This window comes from Lutjanus erythropterus, chromosome 14 (genome assembly GCF_056507025.1).
Source record: "Lutjanus erythropterus isolate fLutEry1 chromosome 14, fLutEry1.hap2, whole genome shotgun sequence".
Lineage (NCBI taxonomy): Eukaryota > Metazoa > Chordata > Actinopteri > Lutjaniformes > Lutjanidae > Lutjanus > Lutjanus erythropterus.
This window is the reverse complement of record NC_139330.1, coordinates 34,312,774-34,333,949: the sequence shown is the minus strand read 5'-3', so window position 1 is coordinate 34,333,949 and position 21,176 is coordinate 34,312,774. Positions and strand designations below refer to the sequence as shown.

The 21,176-nt window shown below is 38.8% G+C and overlaps 1 protein-coding gene across 1 annotated transcript in view; it reads left to right on the top strand.

The window, feature by feature from the left end:
• piezo1 (piezo type mechanosensitive ion channel component 1 (Er blood group)) overlaps positions 1-21,176 on the top strand; it is a 112,132-nt gene that overhangs the window by 36,930 nt on the left and 54,026 nt on the right. Inside the window, exons 2-6 of the mRNA XM_084735178.1 lie at positions 3,638-3,733; positions 13,441-13,606; positions 13,883-14,024; positions 17,482-17,716; positions 18,067-18,280. Of these exons, the coding sequence (XP_084591304.1) occupies positions 3,638-3,733; positions 13,441-13,606; positions 13,883-14,024; positions 17,482-17,716; positions 18,067-18,280 (853 nt within the window). The remainder of the gene's footprint in view (positions 1-3,637; positions 3,734-13,440; positions 13,607-13,882; positions 14,025-17,481; positions 17,717-18,066; positions 18,281-21,176) is intronic.

Below are 21,176 nucleotides of genomic sequence, written 5' to 3'. Positions count from 1 at the left end.
TAAAGTGTTGACTGGAACAAATACTTCTGTTTGAGCTTTAGTAGTAGAGTTGCAATGATTTGTTGACTGACTGACAGAAAAATAAGCATCTGTTTTATAAATCAAAGTAATTTTTCATGCAAAATTGTGACAGAATCCTGTCTTCATCCTCTCAAATATGGAGATTGGCTGCTTTTCTGTGTTTTGGACTTTTGAACTGACAAAACAAGACATTTAAAGACATCACAACGGAAATGGAGGACATTTCTCACTATTTTCTGAAATTTTATGTTAGTGCTGCATAATTTAGCAAAATTTTATTGAAACTGCAATATGGCTTAATGCAATTTTCAAATCGCAGGAGGTGCAATATTTGTTAAAGGCAAAATGTGTGTCAAATATGAATGAATGTTGTGAGGCAGAGTTGTCCTGTCCTACACATCAGATTCTACAGACTTAAGAAAATCATTTCATACAGATTCCTGCAAAAGAAAAATCACACTGTAAGTTTTTCAATCAAAATAAGAATAATGATGTAAAAATGATCATTACCTCTAATAGTACAATTGCAATATCAGTCAAAAAAAAATCACAGTGAGATATTTTTTCAAAATCGCTCAGCCCTATTTTATTTGTTATTTATTATGTTTTGTCCCGTGGAAAGGTTGTAAAGTGTTCGACATGGAAATGGTTCAACATCTGGGGAACATAAATGAGTTCAGCAGATTTTCTGCCAATCTGCCTGATAGATGTTGATATTTCTTGTGTGCAAGTAAAGCTTTGTGCCTCATGGTGACACTAGAAGAAAGGTCAGGAGGTCACCTCAACATCAGGTTACATCCTCTGGAATTCCAGAACAACATTCAGTTGTCATCATTCCACTCTCTTCAGTCTGTGTACAAATATCACAACTTTACACTTTCAAATTACATGCAGTGCATGCACCAAAGTACATTTTTTGCATGAAGGTCAGGTGATCTTCATCATCATGGTAACACAAATAAATCTGTTGTTAATGTTGTGAAACGGTCAGTTTGGTTTGGTTTAGGTAACAACAACAACTAATCGATTAAGTTTAGGAGACGTTTAGATGACAGATGTGGTTTGTGTTGAAATGAGTATGTTGGTGGCCTGGTAGCTCAGTTGGTGGAGCGTCTGCTCCATGTACTGAAGCTGTGAGTCCCCTGCAGGGGTCGTGGGTTTGAGTCCTGCATGAGGGACTTTGCTGCATGTCATTTCCCCCACCCTCTATCTCCCTATCTTCAGCTGTCCTATCCATTTAAGAAAAAAATATATTTTTAAAAAAGAGAAAGAAGTATGTTATGCTACATGGGACGCACATGACATTATGTTACTTAAAACCTTGATAACATTGACTGTTTTGCACGTTCACACTTCACCAAAGTTAACTCAAAGTTCAGTTCACACAGATTTGAATAAACTAGTTCACCTTCAGAGTTCACAATTTTGAATTCTTAAGAATTATTCTGTATCGTGACTTATTTCTGAGTGAAATGGAACGGGCAGGCGGGATGTAATGTTGGGAGGAATTTGATGTGAACATTGAAAAGTGGGCGTGTCATAAGTCAACGTACACTGCTGTTGCTAGATACAGTGGTGCTAAAAGTTTAAAGACTGATTGGTGGATCGATGTCGTGATATTATTGGTTGAAACTGGGTTGTTCAAGCACACGCCATATTTTTTTTTACAGGAAGAAAACATGATTGAATTTTTATATAAGTATACAAAGAAACTGATTTAATGTATTTCTTTTCTTTTCTTTTTTGGCATAAATTGTGAAATGGGTGCACAGATCGAGGATGTGTATTTTTTAATTTAATCTTGACTTGAAATTAAAATAGACTGAAGTTGAAGTTGAGGCTGTGAATGAAATGATTAGCAACAGTGTGTGTGGTAAACCTCTCTCCTCCATGTGAGAAACTGTGATCTCAACAGGCCGACATTAATCCAGACCCTGAACCTAGATGAGCTAATAATTATCACTGCATGTGTTTAATGGGGGAAATCACGCTGCAGAGTTTCTTGATTTCCAGGTCTTAATGTTGGCAAATCGTCTTAATTCCTCTAAACCAGCAACACCTCATAAAATCCCTCTTGTTTTACTGTATGTGGAAGAGAGAGGCACTGTGCAGGGGACTCTTCACTCTGCTCTACTCAGCTCTGTCAGCTATCACTGAGCTGAAGTGATGACAGCCACCATGCAAAAAAATATTTCATTTCAACAGCTTCAGGACACTTTAGGACAGTTTACTGCCCCTCAGTTAAATGTTACAAAAACATGGTGAGCTGTGAGCAGTCACACTCTGGTGCAGATTAGTGATAAATTGATTAGCTGATTAATTGACCTGCAGATCATCAGGCAAATTAATTTATCTTTTTCATAATCAATAACTAATTTATGTCGTTATGTACGTTTGTCCATTCCCCCAGAGTCAGATGGTGGATGACTGTTTCTAATATCAGAGACAGAGACTTGCTTGTCATTTTATATCAGAGATGGGGGTCTGATTATTTGCACATTTTGTCGTATCTGTGTTTGGTTTATGGATTAAAGGTATTATGGCAGTGGTCTCATGTTTGGGTATTGAACCGGTGGTATCAGATTAAAGATTGATCAGAGAGAGATTTAAGAAAAAAACTAAGACAGAGATACAAGGTTCTTCACCCAGCTTCTCTGATTAATCTGTAGACAGTCTGAATAACCCTCACACACTCATCCACCAAGTCCTCATTCAAAAACAGTGAAACAGGTTTTTGTCAGTGTCTTTGTCCACTGTAACTGCTCTAAAAATACTGCTTTTCATATGTTTTTAGTTTTATAGTAAAGATCTGATGTGGTTTAATCAACTAAACTATAGGGTTAAAGCTAGAGAAAGATTGTGATCATGGTTAAAAGACATCAAATAATGAGTCTTCACCATCACTTTACACTATCAATAACTCAAGGAGTGTGCACAAAATATGAATAATGAATAAAATGCAGGAGGGTAATGAAGAAAAAAACACATAAGCAGAAAAAAGAGTAATGGGCTTAAAAAGGGAGCCAAAACTATTAATAGTTAATAATCTACAGAGGGAGTTTTCACTTTATCACAGTGTTATGATGTTGATCGGGCCCCTGGTACTTTCTCAAGATGTCTCTGCAGAGAATTTTTTCCCCAGTTTTCATATTTTTACATTATAACTAATTTTGATCATATGAAATGTGGAGCAATTTTATTTAATAAATGTGCTCTATAGGTAGTTACATACTGTCCTGTTGTCTCTGGACAGTCTAAACAGCTCAGTTGTGTCAGTTGTTGACCATCTGCCAACACCAGTCTGATCAGTCCTTTTCCTCTCCTTACAATGGGGATGAGCCGATCCAAGACTTGAGTGACATGCTGTAAAGAGAGCTGCCACATAACAGAGATGAGCAGCATTAGATGCTTCAAGTTTTTTGTGTTAAAAAGTTGTGTTTTGTTGTTGGCTGTGTGCCTCTTCCTTCATGGGAGTAGAGTGTTTGTTTCATAGTTTGATCATACAAATATGTTATTAACAGCTTTTTTGTTTAAGCAGCACCTTCAGCCAACATGTTCTACATGCAAGAACCTCTAAATGTCCACCTTAATGCATGCCGTTGTTCTTTCTTTGCAGCGTCTCTTTTTCGCTACAACGTCCTGTCTCTGGTTTACTTCCTCTACCTGCTGCTGTTACCATGGTTCCTGAGTCCCAACAAACACACAATCAGAGGTAAGACCACTTGTGTTTGTATGTCAGATATCTTAAAGCTTTTTACACCTCAGTGGTTTTCCTCGGACCCCAGATGTGATTCCAGTCACTCTAACTTCAGGCAGCAGTTGTTCTGTCCTGTTTTCAGCCTCCTCTGGTGTTCGTTCTTATCCATGACCTGCTTGAACATGTTATGTTTTGATATAAGCTGATATAAGATTAAGGTGGGCTGGGAGATTTTGCCTGACAGGTATTACCCAGGGCATTAAGTGCTCTCTTTACAGTTCTGCCTCCTGTAAATACAGCTGACAGGAAGTTCATTTCTCTCCTTTATATGTGTTCACTCTGCCTCCTCTGTTTAACTTTACTTTATTTAATCCACATATGTAGATTAAACATATTGTCTCAATCTGTTTTTGTTCAACAGCTAAACCTCCAGACAGAAAATTAATTAAACCCAAAGATAGGCCTTTCTTATTAGGGATGCACAATAAATATCAGTTCTGATAAATTATTGGTTGAGGATTTAGGGGAAATTCTCTATGAATGACCAAGTATAAGTGTTTTTTTTGTTTTTTTTTGATGAACTGTACTATTTGAACATAACATTTGAGTCAGAACTGTTCTTTGTTTTTGTTGTCATAGTGATGTGAGTTAGATTTGGTTTGGGCAGAGATGTGGAATATTAAATCATCCGTCTTTGTTCACCATATATGAGTCTTTCTTATCCCCAGGTGTGCATAAACTACAGGTTTTATGATCTACTCTTTTACCATTACAAAAATGGGTGGGAAAACTTGACCATGTAGCTAAAAAATGCTTGAAGTTGACTTTGGAAAAGGTGAAGGAACCCTGAAATTGTGATTTTTCTCGTGCATCTGATTTTGAGGAGAACAGAAGAAGTCTTGGGAACCCCCTGTGATTTCTGGTGCTCCCCTAAGGGGGGCCCAGACCCCAGGTTGGGAACTAATAATGTATATGACATACTCAGAGAGAGAACACACACTCTTCTAGGAAGAGAGGACAATAAATGTGTAGGGTTGGGTAGTTTCCACTGAGATTTTCCACAGGCTTGGAATGAAGAATTCTCCCTCACACACTGACATTCTGATCTTTAGTCCCAGTTGCTAGTGAGGCAAAAGTCAGAGATGTTTCCTTTCTTTTCCAGTCCTCCTTTCTGTCTCTCCTCTGTCAGTCTGTCTGATCTGGTTATCAGAATATATAGATGGGCTTTTATTTTGGTGGCAGAACAAAGGAAAACAGAGGGGGAGTACCCCTCACGGAAAACCCACTGGCCTGCCAAGACCCTGACACGTGCACACACATGTTCACACACACAAACACACACACGCCAGAGAGCTGTGTAAACTGAGTACGGAAAAAAAAAAATGAAGTGACTAATAGTTTAAGTCGGAGCTGGATTACTCAACATCTGGCATGTGTTCAAATATTCAATTATCCTCCTCCTCATCATGAAGAAGACCATAACTTTCTTATCCTTTTATAAGGAGATTTAGATTTTTTCACTCTGAGGCGATGTCTCTCTTTGAGCAACATGTCTCTGCAACTGCTGCTCACATTTCTCTCAAAGTCTGGATTTGAGGAGAGTCCTCTATAAACTCAGAGATGCCCTGATGTTTTTTTTTTTTGCAGCATCACATCCAAATATATTTTTGTTTGAAAATGCTGTGGTGACGCCCCATTTTGTCTCTCTTAGAAAATAATATTTGTTACCGGTGCTGTGCTGGAATCTCACTCCCTGCCAGGTTTCCATTCTTCTTCATTTACAGTTCATTCATGCGTGGCTCCTTCTGAACACTTCCTCATTCTGACTTTAATGAGCTATAATCTGTGAAATGGCTACTTTTGGGTAAATTTGGGAGGTTACATTAAAAGATACACTAACCTGGAAATAACTAGATCGCTGCCAGTGTTCACAGTTATTTGAATATAATTCACAGTAAATTGACACTATAACAAAGTCAAGGAGTGTATCGTTAAAGGGACACTTCACCCCCAAATTAAAAATACATATTTTTTTTGGTGTGAGTTGTAGAGTTTTGGAGATATCAGCCATAGAGATGTCTGCCTTCTCTCCAATATAATTTGACTAAAAAGCACTTGGCTTGTGGTGTTTGAAGAGCCAATTTTTCTTTTTGAAAAACTTAGCAGGAATGTGTCTTTCCAAACATCATGACCTGGTTACTACAAATAATCATGGAACTGCTCACAACAACGTCTATGGATTGTCTTGTGTAACAGGGTCATGATTTCTGGAAATCGACGCTGGGCCTCATGCAAGAACCACTCGTACAAACAAATTTGTTCTTGTGTTGTGTATAAATGATTTAGGAGAACGTTCACCATTCACCAGTTTTCTCATATTTTGAATTTTCTTTCAGATATGAACACAATTTACGAGGTCCGGACCTGTCATAGAGTCATGTGCAGTCAGTCTGCTGGTATCTAGGCCAAAGTTTTTCACTAATGACCAGTGGTGGACAAAGTACTCAACCCCAGTACTTGAGTCAAAGTATAGATACTCCTGGTCAAATATTACTCAACTACAAGTAAAAGTTGCTTAGGCAAAATTTTACTTGAGTTAAAGTACTAGAGTACTCACTTTTCAAAATACTTAAGTATTCAAAAGTACATGTTTTTAAAAATACTTAAGTATTCAAAAGTACAAATTACAAAGTACATTTTCTAATATCAATACATGCTGTATTGTTTTCACGATGCATTTACAGAAGCTTGTAACTTTCTGAAACCACCTGATGATGCACTGACCTGACTGAAGATTGAAGCCAACTGTAAGGAGTTAAATAACTGAGATTTCTTTCTGTCTTCAGGGGCAGTATATATACATGAATTATGTGGTATTTTTCACCTCGATAAAAACAATCCAACTTTAAAAGCTACCTGGAATAATTAATAATAACATCTTGAGATTTAATTTAGTTTTTCTCCTGCTGTCACCATTACAGTTTTTTTTGTTTGAATGAAAGAGGGAGAGTTTGCTTGTTCTTGTTAGTGCGCCTGGATGATACATTTCCACTTTTACATCAGTCCCATTTGAGAGGAGCTACTGTGATTGGTTTCCTTCTGTGAGGAACACAGCATGTGACCAACTGCATTTTAGAAAAGAAAAAACACCAACAGCTGACTTCAAAGCTTTGTCGAAAAGTAACAACAACCGTCCTAGAAATGTAGTGGAGTCAAAAGTATATTTGTCTTTGAAATGTAGTGGAGTGAAAGTCAGAAGTTTCCAAAAAAACAAATACTCAAGTAAAGTACAGATACTCAAAAAATGTACTTAAGTACAGTACTCAAGTAAATGTACTTCACTACTGTCCACCACTGCTAATGACTGTATATTTCATTAGTTTGAAGACATTTTGAGATTGAAAAAATAAATTCCACTTCATAATTATGTCAACATTGTCCTGTTTGACTATATTTCAAATTATAATGTTATTGTAACAGTACATGTACAGTAAAGCCTTTCATTATTTATTTTATGATCTGTTATTACATGCTGTCATTGTGTCATCTTTTGCCCTTGCCGTGGCGAGGAGTTTTTTTTTTCTTTGAAGTCATTTTCATATCATGTCCTCTTCATGTCAGCGACACTCCAACCTTCAGGTACCATGACATTAACAGCATTTGCTTTTCCCATTTCTTGGCTGTAGCAGCTCTTTTAATTCCACTGGTGTCTCTATTAAAATGACAGACTTTTCTTTATTGATCCCTGAAAGCGGAACGTCAAATTCTGAAAATTGTAAAGTTCTTCTTTTTACTCTTTGATGACATTTTCACGAATGAACACTTCCTGATATATTGTATCTTTACAAGTCTGATGCACGCACAGGTGGATCATTTACACAGTTATCTGAAGTTAAGAGCCTCTGACGTGACAGAAATTTAAAAGATAAGAATACAAAAATGTTCTTGCATCAGGCTTATTGTTGCTGAGTTTTTCAAATGTATTTTTTTGTGCTTTGAGCACCACAAGCTCAGTGATATTTAGTCCCATTATACTGGAGATAAGGCAGACATTTCTACAGCTGCAAAACTATGCAACTCACACCAAAACTATCTAGATGGATAAACAGCTCTACAAACCAGAGGAAAATATGTATTTTGGATTTTGAATTAAATGTCACTTTAATACTACTTGTTCTTTACTGTCTCTTTTTTACAGAGCAGTTCAAAACTAAGTTTGTCTAATCAGCCAAGCAAAGCAAGGGCGCTAGCCAGCTTGGCAGAAGTATCCAAAAAGGGAGGCAAATGGTCACAATAGGCAGGCAAACCAGAAAACAGGGTAGTATGCACCTTAGGCAGCCTAGCTGCTAAAGTAGCCAGTAACCTGTGTACAGAACTGAGGAAGCTAAAAGGGAAATGAGCGGTAGCTGAGGCTGATGAAGAACACATGACAGGGACATGCACTCTGTCACTGAGACAAATAACAGAGACAAGAAGATCCTGTATATACAGAGTATAAATAAAAGATCAAACCTGTTTGTTTTATATGTGTTAACAAGTCTAAATGAGATTCAAGGCCATTCAAGTGTTTCATGGCACAGTCATTTTAAAACAAGCTCAGAGTGCAGAGGAGGGAGGTGCTGCTCTGTGTCTGCTGGATGGAGAAGGCATCTGTTTATCCATTAACATTTTATAGGTTGTTAGAATATTAAGACACTGTTGCAGTTTGTTTTTGAACTCGAGACGTCATTTTATTGAGGAGGTTAGTTGGTCTTCAGTCAGCTGTGCTGGTTTCCACTTGTTCACTGCAGCTCAGCTCCACAAAGCTCTAAATTCAGATGTTTTTGGTCCACGAACTCATAAGATAAGGACCAGCTGTGATGTAACAGGTGCTTTGTCCATTTTCTCCATAGTCTGTGGCCACACCTCTGCTGCTCTCTGCTTTCTCAAAAGAAAAAAAGATATACGTGAGAACAATTAGCAAAGATCGACACATGAATACAACAAAAAAAAGGTCTGCACAGATTTTTAGAGGCTAAACTTCCTCCTGAGGAAACTTGGAAATGTCTCAAGAACATCTTGAGGAAACATCTTGAGGATGAACTTATTAGATTTTGGTGGTCAAAGGTCACTGTGACCTCACAAAACATTGTCCATAACCTAAGAATTCATGCAATAATTATGACAAAATTTTGCACAAATGTCTTAAAGGATGCTAGCAGTGCTGGAGACTAATGACTTACATGTAAATGGTTTATAAAACTACAAAGTAAATGTAATCCATTACTGTTATTGAGAAAAAACATGTTACCAGAAAAGGTCAGTGCCAACTCAACTGCCAGATTGTTCTGCCAACATTAACACGACCCCCACATACGTTTTTCAGCTGACTTCTCACACAGAAGAGTGAGAAGTCAGCTGTCAGTGGTCGTATAAAACAGAGCAGTCAGAAAATAGAATTACTGCCTCACAGTTGTTTGTCTCCACCAACCAGTCAAGTTACAGTTTACATTCATGTCTGTCCACACTCATATAATGTCTGTAGTGAAGACTTACCATTTCTTTTTTGTTTTTTTCAAAATGGAAGTTTTCACTAGACATGTATGATTCCAGTGAATAATTTCCAGATGGAAACATGCTGTCTACACTTGGAAACTATTGTTACAGAGGGGGACAGACGAGGCTGAAAGAGAGCTGAACATTATGATGTCACAGTGAAGATGACCTTTGACCTTTTGGATATGTCATCACTTCATCATTTTATCCTATTAGATGTTTGTGTGTAATTTTGTCATAATTAGCATTTGAATTCTTGAGGTATGGCCAATAATGTGTTTTGTGAGTTTAGTTACTGTGACCTTTGACCCCTAAAATCTAATCAGTTCATCTTTGAGTCCAGGTGAACATTTGTATCAAGTTTGAAGACATTCCCTCAAGGTGTTCTTAAACATACTGCATTCACAAGACCGGGATGATCTGAAAACATAATGCCTCTGGTCTTAAAAACATAAAGACATAAATGTTATAAAAAAAGGCTTTTCAAGAATTCTGAAACACAGAGGTCCTTCAGCATACAGCCAAGCATGTGCACTAAAAAAAATTAGGCTGATTGGTCCAGTAGTATTTGAGATTAGCTCCGGACAATCTGCACTTCCAGTGATCACACACTCACACACACTCACTCATTATGAGATCCTTCAACATACAGTCATAAATGTGCACAAATAATTTTAGACTCATGGGCCTAGCAGTATGCAGGATTAGCTGTGGACAAGCACACACACATATGTGTCCCATTGCATGACCCCCCCCACCCCCCGGGTGGAGGCAACAACATTCATGTAATAGCAGAGGTGACCCAAGGAGGGAACAAGGCATAAGCATACAGAAAACATTCAGCATTCATATTTAACCAATCCCATATTTAACCACACCTCATATTCAACATCGTGTGTTTGCATGCTATTAAATCTTTCATTTTTATACATACAGCTCCTTTTTTTCCCCCAAGTTTTAACCATAACAGCTCATAGTTCATTATGGCTCCAACAGTTCCTCTCAATTTCTTTTACTGGAAACTACAGACACAAACACACACGCACACAAACACACAGACACACACACACTAGTAGCTGTGTGTGACGGTGATTTCCATCCAGAGAGGGTTGGGCTGGAAATACAAACAGTGGGAGGGGAAGCTGCACCACTGTGACCCCACACACTCTGTCCTCAGGTAGCTTCAGCTCTCAGTCCAGTGTAAAAAAGTCCCGTATGTTTATTCTGAGTATAATTCATCTCCTTCACCTGCAGTCACTGCTCTTTACACCTCAGATTATTACTTCATTAATCAAGTCAACTGACAGAAAGTTTATCAGCAACTCTACTGATACAAAATTAATCGTCTAAGTCATTCTCCAAGCAGAAATGACAACCATGACTTGGTTTCAACTTCTACATTTGCTCTGTGAAAGTCAACTGAAAATGTTTGTGGACAGACAAAACAAGACATTTAATCATGTGTGCATGTCACTGGATTACATAATCTGGTTACAAAAACAACATAACTGTATTCCATTATAGGTACAGATGAAAAAGATGTAATCAGATTATAGATACATTTAGTAAAATGGGGATTATTAATAGGATTACAACTTAAAAATAAAGAATGATATACTACTATGTACTATTCACATGCAGCTACCAATTATTTATTATGACCTGAAAAAATGCTTCACTGGGTGGAAATTTCATACTTTTTTTTTTTAATCAATCAATCAATCAATCATTGTGCACAACAAAGTAAGGAAAATCAAAATTTTCTGATTTCAGCTTCTTAAATGTGAATATTTTCTGGTTTCTTTACTCTTTTCTGATATCAAACAACAAACATTTGAGGATGTCATCTTGGACTTGACCACTGATCAAACATTTTTCACCATTTTCTGACAGTTTATGGATCAAACAGCTAATTGATGAATGGAGGAATGAATGAAAATTATTATTACAGGAAAGACTTGAAAAATAGGTCCAAACACGTGGAGCACACAGACATATATGTCATGGGGACATGACTATGGATAAGTACCTCTAAGTACCCCACTTCAAACTATCCCTTTACCATCTGCCCCGAACTGTCACTGAGGGAACACTTCAAATAATCTGTCACTTTAATTGTTAAGCTCACTGTGTTTATATCGATTCCACAGTGTGGTCGACAAGCGTTTCAGTCTTGGCTGAGTACGAATTTATTAATGAGGCTGCTGAGAGCCTCGTCACTGTGGATCTACTGACAGCTTGTCACAGGCTTCATCACAACTTTAGTGGGATCATACTGCTCATACTCACCTCACCCTATTAAACCCAACACTGCATCTACACCGCTGTGTTCAGCCAGTGGGGTGGAAGACATTAAGAGAGAAGGAGGGAGCTTTGACATGACTTTAAACATTCCCTGCTGACTGATGTGTGATTCCTTCAATTAACAAGTCCAGAGGAATGCAGCTGTGACGTACTATAACTGATGATTCAACAGCTCGGGACTGACACCTGCGGCGCTTATTACGTGTTGAAATTGACATCATTTCCCCTGGCTGTTTCACATGGTGAGGTCTGGTAGTCTGTTCAGTTCTCTTTACAGAAACATGTCAGCACAAACACTGGCCAGACTGCATAAAGTCTGCTCTGCGTTGGCATTTCCACCATCAGCCAAAGCTTCCATTTGACCAACACCTTGGTTCTTGATTCTACACAAACTAATACGTCTTCTGTCTCTTCTGCTTAGTCTCACAGCTGTCTTTTGCTTGCCCTCTCTCTTTCACCAAAATTAGTTATATTCGCTATTACATACAAATAATAATCAGCTCACCAAGTAATTTACAAAAAGTTTCAACATTAAATTTTCATGACTGTTTTTGGGACCACGTAACCACCCCATAACCTCTGAATAATGCTACTCATGTCTACCACACTTCCTTTTTGTCTGAACCTCAAAACTTTCCCTTGATCATCACTTTTAAATGATTTTTCTGGTGTTATATGTGTTTCTTACTGTCATAAAATCCTGTGCGATCTCCACAGTCAACAAGTTCTCCAAGTTACGTATCATCATTTGTGCATTTCCTCTGGAACAACACAAAGATGTGTTTTCTGACCTGAGCCTGAGATGTGTTGTCAGAGATCAAGGAAACATTTTAAGTTGGAGTGTTTTGATCATCATTAATAAATCATTATCCTGGAAGGAGAAGATGTTTATAACTGTTAAATTGAGCGAAATGTCAATGGAGTTGGGCAGCAGTGAGACAGTCACTTAACTTAAAGTCCAGAGTGTGTTATTTCAGACCAGTGGGCTTTTGTTTTCAGGATAACAGACTTAACTTTACATTGACAGACAACTGACAATTAGAAATAGCTGATCAGCTTACAGTGGAAACTCACCATCACTTGTTATTGTTACGAGGTTGCATGAATCCTGCAGAGCTCCTGCAGAGCTCCTGCAGCCTGACTGTAGGATGGAGGAGTGGATGGGGAGAAACAACTCGCTTCAACCAGAGATCGTATATTAAACAGGATGAAAACTTCTTCAATATGCAGTCTATGCCTCAAACTCGCTAATTGGACTGCTGTACTCATTTTTGCATGTATAATTGCTACATGTAGCTTCTTTAAAGTTAAGTAAATGTCTTAGTTTGCATTAAAAGTCCTACTTTCTTGTCCTCTGGCTTGTTTACAATAATAACCACGTGGTTGAGGATAGATAATTATGTGGTCTTTCTCAATAGAAACCAGTGTTGACTGGCATTAGGAAACAGGAAGTTGCATTTTGTTGAGCCATCCATCCACCCAGACCTCTTCATCCTCCTCCTCTGCATGTGTCATTATGGGGCATTTGCTAAAGCAATAGACCCTGTTTCACATGGGAAGTTTGTTTCACATGGTTTACTGGAGTCTTAATCTTATGTTGCCTCAGAAATGCTCCCTTATACAGCAATTAAGCTCTGTGGCACAGAGGAATAAGCTATCAGACACACACGATACTTGTTAGTATGGCCTGACAGTTACTGGATTTTGGGGGTCAGTGCCAATACTAGGGGATAAAAAAAATTCAATACATAAACACATTTTTTGTAATGGTTGCTCAAAGGCGGTTAACACTTGTGGCAAATATGTAATGGAGGCAGGATATTTGGTTGATGCTGTGTATGACTGCACATTAACCTCTGTTTCCTGTCCTCCTTGTCTTCCAGGTCACACAGGACGGTTTATCAGAGCTGTCTTTGGTACCAGTCTGTTATTTGTCCTGGCTCATATCTGCTTCCAGACAGTCCTGTACACCTATCCTCCTCTCAACATCGCCATAGGAGACAACTGTTCACAATGGGACACCATAACCAGACATATAGGACTGTCCAGGTACGGAACTACAAGTGTTTGATGAATTGTAGCACCAATTATCAGTCAGTCAGAGTTATCAGTCACCACTCTTAGCACATAAGTGTAAAGGTTTAACTAAAGCACCTGGAAAAAAGGGATTACAGCATTATTTTGCACAATGTAATACCAAAATTTGAGTTAAATATATGTACAATAATTTTGTAAATCTTAGAGGATTTTCAGGTGCAGATGTTGTCTGAGAAATGTTTGACCTCCCCTCACCTTTTTCAACATATGTGTGTGTGTGTCTTGTAGGCTTCCCCTGGATGATCCTTGGAGTGTGTTACGCCTTCTGTGCCCTGACCTGGGTGTGTGTGTTGTTGCCTTGGTAACAATTATCCTCTGCAGCAGATTGGTCAGGAACAGAGAAATGGTGGCTGCTGCCAACATTACATCGGTGAGTCATTGTGTGTGTGTGTGTGTGTGTGTGTGTGTGTGTGTGTGTGTGTGTGTGTGTGTGTGTGTGTGTGTGTGTTTGCGAGGTTGAGAGGGGTGAAGAGGTCACTGTGTAGACACAGTGTTTGATACATGAACCTTTTCTATATTGGACACTTTATGAACTTTCCTCAAGTGCCACCTTGAGGACAAAATTGTCTTAAAGGTCCAGTGTGTCAGATCTGGTAAGTGAGATGAGCTGTTTGTAGCCTGCAAGATCACTGCTAGAGGCCACTAAATCCTACACACTAGTCCTTTAAGGTATCAACTGAAATAACCCAAAACCAAGTAGTATCAAAACCGTCAAACAACACCTGCATTAGATCCTTTTTTTTTTTCATCATATCAAGAAAAAAATATTTGTACTACTATTATGTAGGCTACTATTTGTATATTTTTGTTTGCAGCCAGTCACCACAAGCGTCTTTGATTTTATGCTAAATTGGATGACCCTGTGATAAATATAATATGATAAATACTCTGTAGGGTGTGCAGTGTCCAAGACAACATGCCATCCAGGTTGCCCTTTGAGTGGACCAAATGTGATTAAAGTGCCTTTTGAGTGGTCAAAACATGATCAAGTGCCCTCTAAGGTGCCCTTTGAGTGGACAAAATGTGCTGAAGTGCCCTCGAGAGTGCCCTTCACATGGACAAATTGTGATAAAGTGCCCACTAGAATGGCCCAATGTCCAAGACAACATGCTAATGTGCCCTCTATAGAACTTTTCCAGTGGACAAAACATGACAAAACTGCCCCTCAGAGAACCACCTGGATCCACCACTGGCAAAGTTTGACTGGCCCACAGCAGTTACAACCCCTACAGTCAGCAGTTCTGGTGAAGTCTAACATGGTATATTGGGCACTTCCCTGTGTGGAGATGCCACCAATACGTTGTAAAGTATGGTTATACCGCACACCTGTGGCGTCTGATAAAAATAAATCCATAAAATATGGAGGGATTATTCCAGGAATTCAGAGGCTTCCCCAGCCCATCACTGACCTCTGACTGTGTTTACACACTGCAGTAGTGTCACGTTTTGTAGGACGAGGGTGAGATTGTGTGATATTCCTGTCTCAGTAATAAGAAACATTAGATCAGTGCCACCTGTTACTGCAGATCATCACCAGAGCGTTTTGCTGGTACTTAATTATACTGAGTCTTAACAGGGATATTTTTACTCTGTGTGTTCATGTGTGTATGTGTATTTACAGTTGTTGGCGCAATTATGAGGAGTTTCTATCATTATTCTTATCTATATCTATGTTGTAATGATGTGATGGAAGCTGATAGTGTGAATATTAGACGTGTAACCTGGTGACAACAGGCAGTAAAATGTTACGATCTGTATAAAGTATCCCATTTGAATTCTTTTTAGGTCATTTTTGTTGTTATGTCTTTTACATAATTTCTGTCTTGTTCGTCTTGTTTCATCATTTTCGTCTCATTTTCATCTTGTTACATCTTAATATGTCATGTTATGCCATCTTTGTCTTCTGTCTTTTACTGTTTTTGTCTTGTTATGTCTTCTATGTCATTTTCATCTTGCTTTTGGTCATGCATGATATGCACGGATGGATACACTAAGGAATTGTCTTTCTTATTTGCCATTATCTATTTAGGTTGAATGGACGAAGGCAGTGCACAATAATGCAAAATAAAAATATTCAATAATTCAAATGCATTGAAAAAAATGTATTAAAGCTAAAGTAATGACCCTGTTTAGAATATGTAAGGAGTAGAAAATCAACTTAAGTGCAGGAAGTATTTGTACTTAGTTACTTCCCACCTCTGCATAGTATACTGCATTATAAGCAGTGCATACAGGAACAGAGGCCTCTATACTCTTAAACTTATAGACTCAGACACATGCAATAAAGAAACATCCTGCAGAGGTGGAACCAAAAATTCAGATTTACATCACCACCCAGTTGTCCCTGAGTATTTATTAGTTTATAGTGAATGAAATTAAATGTTGTACACACACAGGAACAGGATGCAGGTATCCTGAAATGAAGAAATGCTTTGACATCAGCGTCTATAACAAACGTCCATCAGTGCATAACATCTGGCCTCTGTTTGCTGTCTGTGGTGGTGCTGAAGGAGGGAAACAGACACAGAGCTGGGAGTTATCTGAAGTGACTCATATCAGCACTGCATTCTTCATATGTGTACAGAACAGACCACACACTGATGTACAACTTAAAACTTAAAAAAACAAAACAAAACAAGATAATTTTGTCATGTTGTATTTTACAGTGTATAGAATTTAGGGGCATGAATCTCTTGGCACCTCAAGATTTGATTCAGTTCCAATTCAGAAGGCTACAGTGTGATTATAAAATGATTATCAATGAATCCACTTGATAGTGGAGAGCTTTGGTTGAAACCAGCGACCACTGGCTTGAAGACATTGATCAAAGAAAATTTATAGGGACTGTGTGCATATATTTTAGATCAGCTTTTGTCTTTATTGATAATGGAATGTTTCTCAACATCAGCCTTCTCTCGGATCAACAGTTATTTATTGCACCGTAGTCAAAGAATTTATTACAATTGCTGCTTTTCCAATTCTGCAAATGTTTGCTGCGGTGTCCCACAAGGAAGCTGTCTTAGGCCTCTTCTGTTTGTACAAATGTCCTTCTTTTTACCTTGAATCAAGGGTCCGTGGCAGATGTATGCTGATGAATGCACAAATACTGCAAAGAGACATCAGTCTGCATTATTAAAGACTGCAAATCAATCAATGTGCTCTAAATCCAACATGTTTTTATTGGTAGTAAATTAAAGGCAAAAACTTGAAAGCACATGTTTCATGTCAAACATATACTGAGATGATTAAATTCACTATAGATATTATCAACAAATCTCCTCTTATTTGTAATTCAGGAGCTCATTATCATTATGATGGCTCAATAATTGCACTAGTTTTAATAATTCACACCCATTTAAAAAAGCATAGTGTCAATACATTCTTGAAATGCATTTTTAATTCTGATGGGATGTGATTTAGTATAGTTATCATAATATATTACAATATAGTTAGTTACAATTGTGAAAATCATTTGTATTGATGCAAAGTGGTGTCTTCTGCTATTGTGTCTATTGCTTATATAATATTATATTGTATTACAGGTAATAAGTAACAGTTTGTTTTTTTTTGTCAATCTCTGTGTTATTAAACCATTAATTCATGTACTCTGTTCATGAAATTATTTATTTATTTGCTGATAGGAATATGCTGGGGTGGATGGGGTATAGGATCATACATAATCATATATGGGATTTGAATATGACTTACAATGCTTAATTTAAATAAAATCATTAAAATAATAAAATAAATTAGTTCAATTTTAGGAGTTTTTACTGTAGTTTTACCAGCATAATTGTAACATTCTTCTTGTCCCTTCCCCACCTTAGCTAGAAGATGATCCAACAGACAACGCAACAGATGATGAGGAAGACGATGGGGAGGAGGAGGAGGAGGCGTCAGGTGATGAAGATGAAGAGGAGAGGTCGTTACCTGGTGACCCAGAAGAGGAGGTTTCCACAGCAACCAGAGCCAAGCAGCTGGCAGAGCGTCTGAAGGCCACAGCCCGGAAAGTTCTGCGGGACCTGGGGAGAATCTTGGCCATCGGCCTGCTGGCTCTGGCTGGTAGGATCTGAGTTGTTACATTACCCTCTCAGGTTTCCACACCATCCCACTACACACGAAGAAGAAGCTGAAAAAGCGTGCCGGGTGACACTGACTGCCCAATTTCAAATTTCTTCTCTGATTTAGTGTGTTCACTGACCACTATTCATAAACTTTGCATAAATAAACACCCAGAAAGTGATCTTGTGTGGCCAGTCTGTCAGGGAAGCCACTTTGTTGTCATTGCTGTCATACTGAAGGAATGTGTGTTTGATTTTCATTACCATGGCAGCCTGGTGCTGCTCTAGTTTTCACTTTAAGTCCATATATTGTTTGCTGATTCTCTAACTTCTCGTTCTTTTCCCTCCCAGGCATCACGCTGCCCTCTGCCTTCTCAGCCATCTACTTCCTGCTTTTCATCGGCGTGTGCACGTGGTGGGCGTACCACCTTCCCATCAGTCACCTGGGTTTCAACGCGCTGTGTGTGATGGTGGGCTTCTTCACTTCTGGTCACATGGTTTTTCTGTACTTATACCAGAGTCTGCTGGCCCAGGCCCTGTTCCCTCCACACAGTCTGTGGGCCAGGTAAGACTGCAGCTGTAACTGCACACGAATCCATCAAATGTTTCAGTTCAAATGATTTCAGCTGTAGGATTACTTCATCACAAACACGACTGCATGCCTAAATGACAGACTAGGTTGTTTGCCTATGAGTCCAGAAATGAAATATTTGGCTGCTGCAGAGCAACAGGTGTACCGCACCTTCAATGTACCAGACTTATGTCATCATGTGGCTAATGTCGTGAAACACAATTTGGTTAGATTGAGGCGCTACTTTGTTTAGTTTAAGTAAAGACCAGAGTTTGGGCTAAAATAAGGACATGAGTTACGTACGTTAGAGTTAGGGTTAGTTTCTGTCAGTGCAGCAGCCTTCTGGCATGATAGCTACATCTGAAACTTTGAATTTGAAGTTGTATTTGAACATGGCTATCCGACATGGGTGTCCATGATGATTAACCTACTTTCAGGTCATAGATTTTGTTGGAAAGTGACCTGTCGTTGGTGATGAAGACGGCTGGTGGTGGACTGTGTGGGTCCCTTTTTAGTCTTGCTAGGATACTGGACTGGCATCCTCACTTTTGTCTCTGTTCTCTTTGCTGTCTTTGACACCTGCTGCTCGTGATGATAATCCATGGTGACCCCACCGTTCTTGCTATCTCTGCTGGTATCTGATGAGACTGCTGGAAAGCACTAATGGTGAAAAATTGGTGTGTTGATCCGATTTCTTCTCAAATGCACAAGTTCTGTGCCCCTAGGGAAATTCCAGCAAAATAAAAATTAGCAGTAACAACAAAAGACAGTTACATTTCACTGAGCCACTGTGTCCATATGTGCTGCATTTTGCACTAGATCATGAAGTGTTGTTTTTTTACATAAGTTAAGTTACGTTACATATTTGACTGAAGTTAACTTAAAGTAAGACAAGACTGACTTTTGGTTTCACACGACACAAACAGCGATCTCCTAGGTGAAAGTCTGGTGTTTGATCCATCCATCCACTCCGACATCCTCCATATGTGGATTTTGTCATTTTTTATACTATATCACCTAAATTTATCCTCTGCACTGGTCATAATGGCCACTAGAGGACACAGCCTGGACAGTTTAATAGTAATAAGCTGCTTGCTCAGACCTGTATGGTGTATATAAGGTGAGAAGACAGGTAATATACACTACATAACGTTAATGTTAAGTAAGAGCTTTCTAAAATATTTAACCAACAACACTTTGCAATTTTTTATTAAAAACTTATTTGTTTCCAGAAGTTTGAAAACAATGACACCAAGAATTTACATTAAACACTAAGAGCTGTATTTTTCCTAATTAGGTTGTACACACAAGTCTGAACTCAGGTGAAATCAGGTGTGTGTGTGACCAGCACACTTTTGCAACTTAGGTGACGGCGTGTCGAGTAAGGTTGAGTCAGGGATGCAGGTTTTATCGTAGTACCGTTTCAGCAGTGAGTGCTTACAGCTACAGTAAACTCAAATTAACACCCCAGCCTGGAGAAGTTTTTGAGCCCAGTTGAATAAAAAGTAGCCCAGTTGCAGACCAGTTGCTAGCAGTTTGTGAACAGTGCAAAAAATGCACAACAATGCAGTAAAATTAAGGATGACATTGTGGGTTATGGTTATTAAGGTTATCCTCTTTAATTTGCCCATGATGCTGTGCTACCAACAGAAGCGTGTTGGATACAAGATACAAAATTTTATAGACTGATGATGATGTTCTGGATCACTTGCCACATATATTTGGTGTTTTTGGTGTTGGCTCTGACTTCACCTCTCCATTGATCCATTTTACTATCTTTGTGATCACCACATCAGTAACACAGTAACTGATGATATATGTTCCTCAAGATGTATGCGGTTCTCCTGGGTGGGAGCATCTCTGAACATCTGCCAGTTTCTGCACTCTGTCCACACTTTGACTTTTTTTTATTGATGATTTGACCCTTTTTATCAGCTGGGAGTAAGCAGGCAGGAGAAGCAGGGAAATGTGGTCTGATTGACCAAATTGAAGATGACGGAAGGCTTTATGGCTACCAGGAATATTCGTGTAAACACGATCCAGAGTATTTGTTTCCCTGATGGAGATGTGGGCATGCTGGTGGAATTTAGGTAGCAGCTAAAGATAAGGTAAAGATGTGGGTCGCTTTATGTGACTCATGAATCAGTGGTTGTGAAAACGGCGCCCACAAAAATATTCCAACTTCTTTTCCTCTGTGACCTCGAACTTGCTCTTTACTCCAACCATGTTGCGTGCAATCTTGAGTTTAGTATATGACAGCTGATATTTAGGCAGAGGGTTCAAAGCTCAGGTTCCTTCCTCTCAGGAAACCTTCAATATCTATTCATAGTGTGCTCGCAATGTGTGGAATCTCTGAGGAAACGGATCGGAAAGAAACAGTGGAAGGAACATGAAGGAATGTGTGAGTTTAGAAAACACAAAGTGAATGTGTGAGTTAGAGCGGAGGAATGTGAGATTTCTGGACCGGTATGTGTGGAATGACTTGGTGCCGATGCTTCGTCAACTCGCCTCACCTTGGTAGATAAATTGCAGAAAGATGAGCGAGCAGGGCAGCATTCCACTGTGACGCACCGTATATCTCCCTCTCTCGTCCTCTCTCTCGTCTATCAGCACCAGGGTTCCTGCCAGATCTCTGTGTCAGTATCACTTACCCAGCTGATCATCGATCAGCCATGTCTGACCATTACCTAAGAGGATACCCAGCTGTCAGCACACTGTGGCTGTGTGTGCTGCCTGTATTTATTTCTATACTTAGGATAGCTCATATTATTTGTGACTTAGAGGAATAGGAAAACCCTTATGTAGAGATTGTGATAAATCAATAAATCAAACCCTTTATTTTTTCAGGTTTTATGGTTTTTGAGTATAGGGCATTTTGCAGGCTGGATGC